The sequence below is a fragment of the Filicampus tigris genome, chromosome 19 (assembly GCF_054856515.1).
Source record: "Filicampus tigris isolate MCC_2025a chromosome 19, RoL_Ftig_1.0, whole genome shotgun sequence".
Lineage (NCBI taxonomy): Eukaryota > Metazoa > Chordata > Actinopteri > Syngnathiformes > Syngnathidae > Filicampus > Filicampus tigris.
Genome location: NC_141235.1, coordinates 12646771 through 12662726, shown reverse-complemented (window position 1 = coordinate 12662726; position 15956 = coordinate 12646771). Strand labels below are relative to the sequence as shown.

Genomic DNA, 15956 nt, shown 5'->3' with positions numbered 1-15956 from the left:
TGTGTATTACTATACATTTTATTTTGAGTACAGACAACACATCGAAGATATACTGTGTCACATCAGAATGTTTCATGACGCAATAAGATTTATCAGGTCATACCTCTGTAAAAGTCAAGACGTTCAAGAAACACTGAGGCTTTAATGTCATAATGGCACAGGAAACTAAAAAAAAAAATCAAAAGTGCACCATTATCTACAACAGACTCAGGGTAAATGACTTGATTTCGCTTCCTTAAACACAGACATTACAATTTGTGTTCACCTAGTCACGCATTTCACAAATTGTAGCTGCCACTTAATGTAATGTATAATTTAATGTAAAATTCTAATGCGGTTTCTCAGCCATCTAGGTCATGATAGAATACAAAGGTTGAATGAGGCAACTGGATTTATTCTTGTTCGATGAAGACATTTTACCTTTAATCCAAAGGTGTGTCCCCTCTTGATGATAATAACAGTAGGGTGTTGTTGTTGCCTAGTGGCAAAACAGTTATGGCAACCCTTTCTCTTGGAATGAGACAATCTTCGTGGGTAAGGATGTCAGAACAATAGATGATGACTCAAATGTCTTCCTCTGTTTAGAGACAGCGTTTCTAGTTTGATGTAGATTGCTTCTTTTACACCTATTTTTTCAAACCAGTGGTCCTACCGTTCTTGACCCGTGCATTGTTGTACTCGAATGTCCCTTCTTCTTTATGTGCAAATGAACTACTGACATGAACCCTGACATGAACTCACATTTCTGTTGCACCTTCGCCAACAGTTGTAAATGGTCGCCTCTCAGCGGGATAGCCTGCTGAAAAATGATCTAAACTGCTTATCCTCACGGTGGTCGCGGGGGTGCTGGAGCCTCTCCCAGCTAACTTCGGGTAGTAGGCCGGGTACACCCTGAATTGGTTGCCAGCCAATCGCAGGGTTTATATAGGGTGCTGGTGGTATTTTGTCGAAGTTGGTAGTCGGAAACGCTACGGAATCCTGTTTAAAATGATAGTCGGACCGGCCTATAGGCGATTACTATTTGGTCCGGCTGGACAAAATGGCGAATAGACAGACGGTGGAAGGATACCCCGGCTGTAGGCGGAAGGTGGTAAACGGACTGCAAATTTTTTTGTAAACTGCCCACCTCTGTGAGTAATAATCATTTTAGTTGATGATATCATTGGCAGAGCGCAACAAAGCGCAATCATTCAAAATGACTGCTCTCATAGTTGTAATACTTTCGAAATCCCGGTAGTCCTTGTGTTACCATAAATGAATAGTTCTTGTTTTTAAATATTTGCATGTCAAAATTTTCTATGACATCTGATTTCAAATTGAATATTCCGCCAATGTGACGGACCAGTCCGCCTATCCACCGATGACGGACACCCATTTTGTAGGCGATGGACGATAGACGAGAAACTTAAAAAAAATAGTTGGACGAAGCATAGTTGGAAGCCCATTTTTTTTCGCCTATGTAATCGTCTATTGGCTATTTTCGCGGTTCAGAAACTGTTTTTGTTATAGTTTGTCTTAAACCATCTTACCTTATCTAGGATCCCGCATTGATTTTATCCAAAGGACCTTGTTGATGTTATTGTGGAAAGCAAAAGTCAAAGCCATGATTACTTCCGGCGACTGTGCTTTTTCTTCGTTTTAAAAGAAGAGGAAAGAGAGAAGAAGACGACAAGGAAGAAGACGGAGGCAACAAAGAAGCGACAGCAACAACAGCAGAAGTAATGACTTACTTTGCTTTGCACAACAACAACAACAGGAAGGGTTTAAAAATGTATTACACCAGGATTGTACCTTTGGCTAAAATGTACCGCAGTATTCTAGTTAAGGCAAGCCAATTTTTGGATAAAAAAATAAAACTAATATATTTATTAGCCGATGTTCCGTGGTAATCGTCCGCTGCCGGGCTTGTAGAGCACGTTCCTCTCACAGCCTGCAGATTTGTATTTATTCTTCATTTTGCATTTCTAAAGTTAAATTTGTTGTGTAACAACTATTTAGAAGGGTGGGAACCATGTCAGGGGGTTCACAACAACGTAATAGAGGTGTAACCCCCCTTTAAAATAAATATAAATAAATAATAATAATAAATCATTAAAATGAGTCAACCTCTACTTTGTGGGTTTTTTTCACCTTTCACGGGGGGTTCTGGTCCTCATTAACCACGATAAATGAGGGATTACTCTGTGTTTGTATGTATATTTGTATGTCCACATACATAAGAACATTTGCTGTTGCTAATACTGAACCACTCTTTACAACTTAAAGAAACATGACACTGAATTAATCTCTCTTTAAATTCCATATTTTTTCATAAAATATTTCAAAGTTTATCGATCACTCACCTCAATAACAATGTGTAATTAAAAGACAAAACAGAGGGCGATCAGAGTTTAGACTGCTCTTGAACGGTATGACTATACAGTGGTTTCATTCTTCCAAGGTCCCGTCCGTATGTTCCCTGTAGTGTCTGACACAAACAGACTATCTTCCTGCAGGCTACGGTTTCTGCCAATAGTTACTCGTCGATTCATCGTGGCATGTTGCCGAGGCAAAGTATTTCTTGGGAAGAAATTTGGCTCCTCCTCTACACATTGTTTTTCCTTATCCTTCTCTGGTATCTTCAACATGTAGCTGGATGAATCAAGTTCTTGCGAATACAACAAGTTGTCGGAATCTGGCATTTCAGAGCAGCTTGTGGTAGTAAAATGGTCTGCTGAGCTGTACAAGTGCCACTGACAAGCATTTACCCTATGGGAAGGTAGAAGGAGGCTGTGACTAGAAGTGAGTGAGTCTTGTATGTTGTGGCAAGAGGTCTGGTGTTGTAAACTATGACAGGATGACTGCTGCTGATCCAAGTGAGGGCTTGGGCAAGAAATTTGCAGGTCTGGGTGCTGGCTGTTGGACACTGGTGATGCCTCTATGTAGTGTGCAGTGTGAGGGATTTCCACTTGGGAGCTAATCACACTCCCATCCATACTGGTTGATGCCATGTGAGAGCGGTATTCGCGGAGACATGGGCGCGGGTGATTGAAAGAGCGTGACTTGGTTCTGTCAATAAGGCAACTCTGTAGTGGCACAGAAGGACGAGGGAGCTCGTCAGATAAGGCCAGAGGGCGTGTTGGTGAGGGGGCTGACTCACTAAAAGGGGAAACCGGAGTAGCTACAGTGGATGTCATTGCCGCCACACAGCAAGAACTGGTGTGACGGGGAGTGAGGTTTTGGGATGGGGATGCATTTTTATGGTACAAGCTTTGCACAAGTTGCGGTGAGAGAAGCGGCTTTTTCCCTAAGCAGAAGGAGTTGAGGTGGCACTGGGGTTGGTGGAGCTCCTGCCTCTGGCTTTGTTTGTTGCCATCTCCATCAGCGAGTTTGGATTTGGCTGGGCAACAAGCCCACCAGCGGTGCCACACATCGTCACGTTTGGCACAGTGCTGGATAAGAAGAAATAGTCCAAGAGTGACACAGAATGCGCCATATAGACAGCTGAATATCATGTCCAGAAAACGTCCAAGAGACACCGCCAGTGCTCCCAGTGCCCATGTTGACAGAAATAGAAACAAGGTAAAAACTGTGGTCCAAAGCTGTGATTTAAATGAGTGCTCATTGGAAAGCTCGGATACACCAGTAATGAACGCTGCACAATCACCAACAGATCCAGAAGCCCCCCCAATGTCAGGGGGGCACTGCTGGTCAGTGGATGATAACTGCTGCTGCTCCTCACTCAGAACTCGTAGCTCGTACTTCCTCTCAGGATGGCGTTTAAGCTGGATGTAAGTGCACAAGAAGTACACAGACATGATTAAGACCAAAAGACTCACAGGGGCATAGAATCCTCCCAGGCTTGGTTCCCATGCCATCCAGCAACTGAAAAGAAAGCCAGGTATAAAAAAAAATAATAAATAGTAAGGGCTTTGTCAATGAATAAAGATATGACTTTCTTGAAATCAATACTTACTACAGTGCATCATCCCTGCTACCATAGTTTTCCATTCCAAAGGCTGCAGTAATTCCAACAATTATGAGAGGGATGCCATTGCTTACAAGATAGAATCTACAAGGGAAAAAGACACATTACAAATAAAGGCACCACATTTCATGCCTTTTTATTTATGTATTATACATTGTAAATGTGTCAATAATTGTGCCGCTCTGGGATCCCTTAAATGACCTGCTAGGACGGAGGAGTTTTCTGAATCTGAAATCCCAAATTAGTCATACCCATTTTACATTTGGTAAATTATTGTGATCCCTGATTCTATTGGACAATTTTGAAGAACGAATATGTTTTTTTGAGCAATCCATTCCATTACTCTAGTACAATCGTATCACAGAACATTCTAGTCAACCCTAAATTTAGAACATTGATTTCTGTATTGCAGGAGGCTATGAATATTTTAAGTGAAAAACTATGGTGTTGGTGCAATGTAAATTGAAGGGGGGGGGGAACATCAGATTACGACTGTGTAGGTAAACATGTAAAACCACGTTAATGTTTTACAAATATATACGTGTTGTTTGCAACGTTCAGCTTGTCCAATAGTTGTTGGCACAGCAAGTCACTGGCATGATCTGTTTGGTGCCGTTTTCATGGCGGATGTCCATTCTGACACAACCTAGCCACTAGCTCGGGCTTCATAAATATGTACATCATATTCCAAATTCTGTTAGTGTCGTTTTTGTGTCTTATTTATAAGGTACAATTTAAACAGAAATAACAAGATTGTCCACTGGTGGTATTGTATCACTGTTATATCTTGTTTTTAATTTACAATCCACACACAATTAACATCAGTTTCCAATAGTAACAGAGGGTGTGTGGTCAGTTTTGATGATTAAATTTACCTGAGAATCGTTGTTTTGCTTTCAGCCAGGACGGGACCGTTTGAGCCTGGGGCTTTAAGTGGGTCTTTGGACACATCGTTACAGATGTTTCTGGCAGTAAATGTCAGCCAAAGCATGGTAGACAAAGAAGCATACTGGAGCATAATTCCAACCTGACAGAGATGAAGATGTGAACACAACAATAATGACATTCTCTAGAAATTCTGATCAGATTATCTTTAGATTATATTTTTTAAAAATGAGTAATCAACACCAATGGCATACGAATATAGAAAAAAGATCATAGATTTAATTGTCTGTGGATTCTCAGTCTTCAACTATTTGTACACAACCGCTTAAAAAGTACATTTTCATGTCCATTTAAATCCTATGACCTCAGTGCTTGCCGGAGTTGCGAGTGAAAGTTTAGTGAAGGTTTAAAATTAGAGGCAGACCATTTTATAGACGGGTACTATTAGCAACCCGCTCCCCCCACCCAGAAAAAAAGACGAATGACGGACGACGTAAGGGAACCCACTACCCATGCTGCAAATGGATGACGAATAACAGATGCTCAATTTTTAGAAAAAATGCCCAGCTCTGCTTGTTATCTATGAAAATGTTATATATGAAAATTGTGACAATATTTTTGTATGACTCCCGATAACTCTTAAGAGTGTCCTAAAATGTACACTGGACCAGTGATGATGGGCAAAGTGTAAGGTACATCAAAAGTAATATCTTTGCTTATTACATGCTGTTTCCGTGGAACAACTGGCTCAAATGTACTTTTGTATTTCTAATAGTATAAGAGCAGGCAGATCAGATCACTTCATGGAGATTGAAATAATAGGCTTCAGACCAAGGGCACATTGCTTGAAGTGCCTCTCTACAATCGTACAGTCCTTGAAGCAATCATCTTCATCAAAAGTAGCAGCAATGTTCTTCTGACAGCATTACTAATTCAAATTGACTACAAACAAACTAAATAGGATCTTTTTTTTAAATTATTATTTATTATAGATCATCAACCACAGAAAAAAAATGGCAAAGGGATTTGACTTCATAGACATGATTAGTATCTTAATGCTAAAGGCAAAGAAATGTTTGCTTTACTAATATGTCTCTGATTAGACAATTTCTGTGGAAACTGTGTGAAAAAGGCTATAGATGGGTGGGACTTAATTAGCAAGTCTATTAAATAGCTACAGTACATTGGGTATAAAATCTATACGCCCCTGTTCAAATAGAAATACTGTGTAGTTACAAAACGTTTTCAACAATCAAACCTCTCAGGCTATAATTAAGTTTAAGTCATATTTTAGTAGTACCAAGAGTAAAAACAGGCTCATATAATACACGTGTATTAATTAGGGGATTAGCAATTAGTTGATGCAAATCTGCCTGGAGAGGGTTCATGTCAACTATAACCTGTACAATTCTGTTAAAAAAAAATTAGATAATGTGATTGCACAAATGTGCAATCTCAAACCCAGCCCTCGATCAAACAACGCCTTTAAAACATTTGAAGTTCTCGCTAAGTGATCCACAGCCTTGTCGTTCGATCTTGCAGTTATTTACCATCGCCATGGGCCTCACTCTGGCTTTTTAGATTAATTTACCCGTCGAAACCACTTGCCATGGCGTTTCAGACAACAATTGATACTTTTGGTTTCATGTAAATAACAAATGAAGTGATGCCTAAAAATGGTAAGACTTCATTTTTGGTACTAATCCAAGGCTTTGCAACCTCAAATGTAATGGTATTACTGTATACTACTGCTATGTCTGACCATTACTTTATAAAATTTGAAGTCTTGTCTCATTGCCACCATCTTAACTACAATCAAAGCTATAGCAGCCGCAATATTAGTTCTTCAACCACTACTGCGCTCTCTGAGCTACTGCTTCTGGCAACTGCTTCCTTTTTTTTTATATCGGCTTTATTTACAAACTCATGAATTATTTCAATGCTGTTCTCTTGAATGCTCTTGACTGCATAGCCCCGTTAAGACTTCAAACTCGTCCGAAGAGGCTTACTTTAGGTTTTTGATGAAACCCGCACACTTAAACAATCATGTAGGAAGCTTCAGCGCAAATGGCATGCGACTAAATTTGAGGTTTTCGGTCAAGCATGGTGTGATAGCTAACCCGAGACGAGCGAGGGCAGAAAAGGGGCACGGTCTAACATGCAGCCCTCACATTTATACTGTCTTCAAAATCCAAACATAATGTGGGCTAGTCTCCTCCCTGGCTGGCCCTGCCTATGGGGCTGATCTTCACAGCTGGTCCCGTGTTCAGATCAGGGCACGCTGACTCTGAGACTTTTAACTGATTATGAGATGTGTAATTCCCATTTTGTTTTTTGGTTAACCTGTTAGCTAATATAAAGCCATTCATATAGATATAGCTCCTTCACTACTATTGCCCAAAGTGAGTCAGCAAAAAATCTCAGTATTATATTTGACTCAACTTTCTCCTTTAAAATACACTTACTATTACTATAGTTGTGTTTTTTCATGTCCGCAATATCGCTAAGATCCATCCCATTCTATCTGCTAAGGACGCAGAAATCATAATTCATGCTTTAGTGCAGTTAGTGCAAAATGCTGCAGCTATACCCCTGACAAGGATGAGAAAGTTTGATCATATTACCCCGATACTAACCAACTTGGCTAGTATCGGCTCCCGTTCCACTTGAGAGGCAATTTCAAGGTTTTGCTACTTACTTAAAATAAAATATTGCATAATTTAGTACCTCCCAATCTTGTTGATTTAGTAGCACCGTATGTTCAGTTTCAAACTCTTCGTTCACAACACGCTGGTGTTTTAGTGATCCCAAGAGCCAAAAAGAAGTCCGCAGGTTCTAGAGCATTTTCATGTCCGGCTCCTCTGGAATGCCCTATCCATGGAAATTAGAGCTGCTATTTTTAATAAAAAAAAACAGACGTACGGCTTATGTGTATACTCTTGCATTTAGTTGATCTGCATGTTGGCCTGTTTGACTGCCACTTCTTCTGTTTGTCCTTCCCCCTCCTCCCCGGTTTGGAGAGGGGGCTCGGTGACGATGACCCAATTGGCTCTCGATGTACGGCTTCAGCTCTGACAGATCTGGACAAGATCTGATGAAGATTTCTTCATTGACTAACCTGGCAAGATTTTGAGGAGGACCCAAAAGGTGTATTCCTGCGGCGCTTCGTCTTATCAAATTGACTCTTATATTATTATAACTAAAATTGTATAGCACCATATTTTGTGAAATGTTGCCAGCCTGGCATCCATTGCAGCATCGTCATCCTGGAAGGGGTATTCGTCCATCCAAGGCCCCTTCTCAAAGTTTTTCCCCAGATGCTTTTTGTTTTTGTTTTTTTTGTGTTTCCTTGCCCTCCTGGGTGCTAATTTCATGGGATGTTGTTAATATTTGTCAACAGTAGGCACGTGAAGCTCCTTGAGACATTTTTGTAATGAAGGGCTATATAAATACATTTGACTTGACTTGGCATGAGCTTTGAAATCCATCAGGAGTCCCCAAGACAAGAGCTCGCCAGCGCCAACGGGCAAGGACCCCAAAAAGGGTGGGTATTCTGAACTGCTGTTAGTACATATGCACAAACAGCAGTCAGAACCCATCCCCTAACCCAAAGGCGGAGGGAGGCTAACCTCTTGTCCACTCAGGTGAACACCAATGAAACAGGCACTAAGCAGGGGGGCAATAAGTATGCACACACTTACTCGGTGCCTCTCTCTGTGGGCAACTCTAGAGTGGAATACAGCCCAACCCATTCCAAAAGGACTGGTACCAGAGCCCAAGCTGTATGTGGAGACGAGCCCGACTATCTAGTCAGAACTTCTCGACCTCAGATTGAAGCTACTCCCATGCTCGAGAGGTGACCTTCCATGTCCCTAGAGCGAGCTTGTAGGCAGGGATCAGACCACCAAATTCCCCAACATCGGCCGCCGCCCAGTTCACAGAGCACTCGACCCCTCTGGCCCCTCCCACAGGTGGTGAACCTGTTGTGGTGAACCTGTGGGAAGGGGGACCCACGTTGTCTTTTCGGGTGGTCCCCGGCCAGAGCCATGGGTGCAGGCCTGGCCACCAAGTGCTCGCAATCGAGCCCCACCTCCAGCCCTGGCTCCATAGGGCATTCCCAGTGACTCATGTCTGGGTCAGGGAAACCTAGGTCCCATATGTGTGTTAATTATACAGTTAATGGCCTTTGAGCTGTGCTTTTTCTGGTCCCTCACCTAAGACCTAGTTGCCATGGGTGACTCTGCCAGGGGCATAATGCCCAAGACAATTTAGCCCCTAGGATCATTGGGACAAACAAACCCCTCCACCGCAATAAGATGACAGCTTTGGGAGGAGACCTATATCATATATGAAACATTTTCATGAAGCTTCTTGTTCCTGACGTTTACACATGCATTACATTTTTAGCCAATGTTACATTCTGGGGTGCTGTTGCAAATTGGTCAAATGCAGCTGATCTGTGTTTATGATACAATGAGAAAGTAGGGCAAACCAGCTTACAATTTGGCACAAAAAAGGAACGTTGATCTGATTAATGCCTCCAGCAAACACGCCGAAAGTCAGTCCTGTGTGAAACAAAAAGTTGAGGAGTGTGTGCCATCCATTTCTGCTGATGCGGATCACACTGGAAAACATGTAGCAAAAAGGTAGTGGAAATATAATAATAATGATGATTTTTAATCATTTTAAAGAATGACTTGAATATCACCTGTAATGGACTATATATGTCATGATGGAGACCAGCAGACACAGCAGCATGACAGCTGTGCAGGCATACACCACTGGATGCAGGTAATCCCCAGGATATGGTGGGAAGGACAGCACTCGCTTCAGATCCTGTAGTTAGATTTGGTTAGATGTTAATTATTTCAAAATGACTTGTTTAAAATGGTAATTAAAACAACAAAGGTAGATTTTAGAAATTTCACAATTGTGCTCTACACCCATCCACATAAGAACCGAGAATTGAGTGGAACCGGCACTAACATTGCGGTTCTCCTGGAATCACTCAAATGTAAAGATGTCGGTGCTAAATTTTAATGCCTATATTCCACGCGCGGAAGAAGCTTGTACGAAGACATCGGGGGCAGTGCCTCCAGATTGGCGCACCGGGGTGATCCCCCTTTTGAAGAAGAACCAGATGATGTGTTACAACTACAAAGGGATCGCACTCTTGAGCCTCCCTAGTAAGGTCTCTTCAGGGGTGCTGGAGAGGAGGGTCCGTCGTGAAGTCAAATGATTCAGGAGGAACGGTGTGGTTTTCGTCCTAGCCGTGGAACAGTGGACCAGCCCAACATTCTTCTCGAGGGTTGACGGGAGTTCGCCCTCACTAATGTGTTTTGTGGACTTGGAGAAGGCATTTGACTGTGTCCTTCTGGGAATTCTGTTGGAGGTGCTTCAGCAGTACGGAGGACCGAACCCCCTAATAAGGGCATTTTGGTCCCTCTATCATCAATGTCAGATTTTGGTCTGCATTGCCGGCAGTAAGCCGGATTCATTACCAGTGAGGGTTGGACTCTGCTAAGGCTGCCCTTTGTCACCGATTCTGTTCATAACCTTTATGGACAGAATTTTAAGATGGAGCTGAGGCATTGTGGGGATCCGCTTTGGAAGAAGTGGCTGGGGAGAGGGAAGTCTGGGCTTCCCTACGGAAGCTACTGCTTCTGCTACTGCTAGATGGATGGAAGTTCAACGTTCCAAAAATGAGCTTGTTCGTGTTTTTTTTTTTCCCCAGTGTTGCTGCGGGCTGTTAACCTCTAGCAAAGTGGCAGTTGCCCTATTGTAGGCAGTTGGCACCCATTCAGGCCACACTAGTATCCAGGTCCAGGAAGCACACTACAATCTAAAAAAAAAAAAAAAAAGGAAAAACATTGCTTGAATTGTATTTTGTTTTAATGAACAATAGCAAAAATAGGACTGTGATCCTGAAGTTGGTCTAAGTTTGTAGATGGAAACGCAAACGTAAGCCCATTTGAAATGATATGCAGACCGGCCTATAGGCGATTACTATTTGTTCCGGCCAGACAAACAGGCAGATAAACGGACTGCATAAGGTTACCCAGGCCGCAGGCTATAAACGGACTGGAAAATTTTAGTAAACAATGCCCATCCGTTCCGCCTAATTAAGGCTCGTTTACAGTGTGATTAGCCGTGTTTTCTTTTTGCTGTTTAACAAGAAAAAAACCTGGCACATTTGAACAAAAATGTTCAAAAACCGTGCATTGGCCCCAGAATGAGCGTGTGTCCAGAAAAGTTGAAGAAAAGAAAAATGCACCACATTCAGTTCACATTTGCTCAAAATATGAACAAGTTCATAAACTTTCGTTCAGTGAACTTGTTCAGGTACAACACTGCCAGTTAATATTTAGCTTAGCATATACATACATACATTAGGGTTTGCACTCCTTGTTTGCCACGTCGCCAATGACGATTTGAAATGGGGAGTGACATGATAAATATTTCCCGTATTTGCCATTCCGGCAAAGGGACAATTCGTTTGTTAAAATTTCCCTGGCAATAGCCGTGTCAAATGCCATGACTAGCAAGCTGGGCCCTTCATTGTGACCCCGAATAGAAGAACGTGCAAGTATTTTGTTGGTTTCTGCACTAAAAACCAACGTCATTACTCCCACTGAGTCATACAAAACAACTTCGAATTCACCCAGGATGGTGACGGTGACATAGTGGAACAACCATTTAATCGGGAGACGAGTCATCATATCATGTCTGCCTGCCCAGCTCTGCCGGCGGAATCGTAGCGACTAGCCAGGGTTAGCAAGCTAACCCATTTGCTGGGTCCCCGGAGAGAACAACACACAAGTATTTTGTTGGTTTCTGTACTAAAAACACATTTCTGCCATTGCTGCCAAGTCGCGCAAAACAACTTTGAGTTCCCCCATCCCATGTGGAAAACAACGATGTAGAATGAGAGACTGTGGCACGGCAAAACAGCCATTTAATCAGGAGACGGGTTGTCATTTCAAGTCTGATTATTTGTGTAAATTCCCCTGGCTTCGACACTTTGAGGCGTATGTTCTTCTGTGAAGTGGAACAGCTTTCTCACTGATGATAACTTGTCCCACCACTACAACGTGAAGTTAGCCATCAAGCTATGCTTACAACCCCCCAAAAAGAAAATCATTCCTGAAGTTTGAATGTGTTTTTTGCTATTTGGGCTACAATGTCCCTGACACGTGCACGTATTCATGGCACACGTAAAACGAAAGCGGCAAAACATAATTGTGATGTCATGGCTAACTCCACTCAAGTGTGGCTAGGAGATTTTTATTCTGTTTAGCCACATTGGCTAAGAGGTTTCATGACCAGACGCCATCCCTGAGTGTAGTTTATCGCTTTGATAATTTTGCGGCATAAGTCATATTTTGTTTGTTTGCATGCCAATTGAATGTAGCTACCCGTGCTACAAAACACTGATTTCAAAACTTGGAAAAGCACATCCACAAAACTGCTCTTGGGAGAGAAGCACCAATTACCACAGCGCACTGCAATGCAGACATGAAACGGCCTTTGTCATAGGTAATTTCACCAATTAGCTTTAAGATCTTCGAGAAGCTCCATAATCGCATTGCTAAGTTGGCAATACGGTTATAATTTTTGTTTCTGGCTTTTCAAAAATGTTTACGCGCGGGAAAAGGATTAGTTAGCTCCTTTTGCCTAAGCCACAATAATTGCTGTCATTGTTATGCACAGCGTGCCAGTTTACACCTAGCATTCAGATGCAAACTCTTTCTTACAAAAGCTTTACGGCTCACTTTTTCTTTTGGCGTCCAATACACTTTAAGGATGCAAAATCACCCACAGCAATCCATCTCAGTCTAAAAAACTCACATTGTGCATGCCTAATGAATTTGTTTGTATATTTCTTGGTACTTCTTCAAAGTGGCAAGATTTGGCAGCTTTAATTGCCTGTCTGCCAGACACCTGTGTCCACCTGGTTAGTAGATCAGCTTTAACATCTGTTTGCACCAATTTGTGCAAACTTTTAGTAAATCTGTCCCACTGTCGTTTTCCTCGCAATGGGACCTACTTATGTGTGTGCATAATTCAAGATATTGCGTGAAGAGAGGAATAGCAAGCAACATATCTGTATTTACGACGCGGTCAACTCGCTTCCTCATATATTTTAGAGATACCATTTCCACCTCCTCCTCTCGGTTCTCCCTGGGACATCATGTGCCCTCATAACGCTTCACTGAGCAAGCCATCTATTAGACAAAGCATGACTGATTTAAATCCTTTGCAGAGCCCATAGAAGAACTAAAACACTTAACAGTACACCACACTGCACATTGTGTCACAATGTCACTATTTGGGAAAAACGTCTTCTTTTGTTACGGCATGTGAAGCTTGACACGAGTTGTCACCTGTATGAAAGATGCGTTAGATATGCAGGCTAAGAAATTAAACCAAATTCGGCATCTCGACTGGTTGAAATGCAATTACATTTGAATTAAGAGACGTTCTTGTGTGAATGCGGAATGATGTTTGAAAAAAATAAGCAAAATTGCAGTGAAACAAGCAAGTTAAATGTTTTTTCTTCATGATGATCAAAGATGAGCTAATACCAATGTTACTCGATAATTACTGTAGATGTCAAAAACAAACAATCTGTGTTGAGGTTTTTAAGAACAAGGCCTGTCTATATATATATATATATATATATATATATATATATATATATATATATATATATATATATATATATATATATATATATATATATATATATATATATATATATATATATATATATATATATATGCGCAACACCGTTATTTTTACACCGCCATTTATGGTTGTGTGTATATATATATATATATATATATATATATATATATATATATATATATATATATATATAATATAGTGTGTGACCTGGCAGTGGCATCAGCAGCGATATGCAGCATCTTTTTTTGGGTGTGATATAGGCTATTGTTATCCATAGCATATTATTATATTTATCACACACCAGCATTACAGCAGACCTTAATTTGATATCCGAATCTTTCATTAATTGGCAGCACTGAGAAGGAATCATTCCGAAGTAACAAATAAGCTCCGTGTGCAACAAACCCTCCCGTTGTGTTGTTTCTGACCAACAATGTTCATGTTGGTGACTCGTTCTACAGTGACTCAAAAAATACATCTATTGATTTTCTTGAATTTGTATTTAGTTTTTTTTAATTAAATCTAGATTTTCAAACGGGTCAGTTTGAACCTAAAGGCTTATTAACAGTCCGTGTTGGATGTCTGTATTTGTCAGTTTACGCTGGTAAATACACGTACTACACTACAGTGTGATTAAGGCAAATATACTAACATTTATACGAATATATAATTTAAATATAAAACATTCGTAGCTCTGACTATTTTTTCAAGGCACTAATTGTGCTTTTTTAACACGCATAGACACCATCACATCCAAGCCTATATAAACATTTTGAAAAAGCATTTTGCTTAACTCACAATATAGCCCTTTATTCACTTCATGGAGATAAATTGAACAAACAAGCTCATGTTGTAGACTGTAGGGGAGGAGTGACTGATATCATGACTGCATTAATTAACGGTCTTATTCCAAACACTTACCATTTGCCGATCGGGAGTCGCACTTGTGAAACTCTGCTCTCTGCGCCCCTTGAGACTTTGGGGTCCACACAAAAGACCCGACGCGTTCGAACAGATTGTATGTATATATATATGTATATATTTTAATATGTATACATATATATACCTGTATGTTTTTGCATCGAGGTGAGAGAGGGTGCTCGGATCACAGCGGTCATGCTCCGACTCGGCGAAGTGAAGAGCCGCGGATTAGTGGGAGCCTCCATCCGCACGGCCTCAACTGGCTCCAGAAGTCGATGCAAAAGATGCGGCTGCTCTCGAGTGACGTCAAACAATGGGCCGAACCTGGACTTAGGTGGTGGGGAAGCTCCACTTTGTGGAGCGGTGCTGTCCGTGATGGATGTGCAGATGTGCTCATTGTGGGTCCATCATTCACGTATAACGACCGGTGCGGTCATAACCATTTAATCTGACTAATACAACCATAAATGGCGGTGTAAAAATTAACTGTGTTGCATGCACTGTATTATTTTGAGCCTGAATTCAGGCCAGTGACGATAGCGTGATGTGCGTGCTGTGACGTCGCAGCAAGATGGATGATGCTTGACCTCAGATGACAGCCACATACTGTATCTGACTTTTTTGGTACTTCATTTATCTGATATTTTTGATGAGTATTGGATTTTATTAGTATAGTTATTTTTTTCCAAAGCTGTTTTCAGAATAGTATATGTATATCCATACAGTGCACTATCCTGGAAACTTGTCGTGAATCGCTTATAAAATGTCGTGAATCGATCAATAAGAAATGGTGACACAAGATGTACACAGCAAATCTGTCAGTGCTGAATTTGTTTGTGGTTGAGGAAATCTTAAGTAAATTGTGTTGTTCTAACACAGTTAGGATAAGAAGTTACACTATCAGAGTGAATTTCCTTGAGTGTTGGAGTAGATGTTGGGTGTGACCTGAATAGTCCTACCTGGAACTGTGAAAGAAGAAGTCCACCCCAACATTTTTTTTTACAATAATATGTTCTATGCAGCCCCACTACTCTAAACACGACATTCTGCTTGATAGTGTATATGGAATGAGTTAAGTAGTAAAATGTACTCGTTTTTAGCCATCTCTGGGTACGGACATTTTGTCTTCTGTCGACTGAAAATGACATCACAACTGCTCACAACGACCAATCACGGCTCAAATCCACCTGCTTTTGTTAATCTCAGGTCAAGGCCATTGTGTCACTTGCTGTCACCGTATATGTATGTACATGTATATATATATATGTATATATATATATATGTATATATATATATATATAGATAGATATGTATATATATATATATATATATATAGATAGATAGATAAAATTTGTACATGTGCGTGCATGCTGTTTAGCTGAACTAATAAGAGAACAGAAATTGCAGACATCACTCTAAGATTACAACAGACCCTGTTTGGTTAATCTGAAATCTGATTGGTTTAAAAAAAAAAAAAAAAAAACATCTGTTGTTA

The 15956-nt window shown here is 40.9% G+C and overlaps 1 protein-coding gene across 3 annotated transcripts; it reads right to left on the bottom strand.

Annotated features, from left to right (window-relative positions):
* adgra1a (adhesion G protein-coupled receptor A1a) lies at window positions 1–15584 on the bottom strand. 3 transcript variants are annotated; one of them, XM_086015996.1, is made up of 7 exons: window positions 15421–15584; window positions 14462–14827; window positions 9561–9688; window positions 9353–9476; window positions 4843–4994; window positions 3956–4051; window positions 1–3864 (listed from the first exon to the last, which is right to left on the bottom strand). In XM_086015996.1, exons 2-7 carry the CDS (start codon window positions 14462–14464, stop codon window positions 2415–2417), a joined length of 1953 nt encoding a protein of 650 aa, XP_085872122.1. In that variant the 5' UTR covers window positions 14465–14827; window positions 15421–15584; the 3' UTR covers window positions 1–2414. The 3 variants fall into 3 exon arrangements, with proteins under 3 accessions (XP_085872122.1, XP_085872121.1, XP_085872123.1); XM_086015995.1 differs by lacking the exon at window positions 15421–15584 and having other exon boundaries at window positions 14462–14942; XM_086015997.1 differs by lacking the exon at window positions 15421–15584 and having other exon boundaries at window positions 14607–14941.
* Between the last annotated feature and the right edge of the window lie 372 nt (window positions 15585–15956).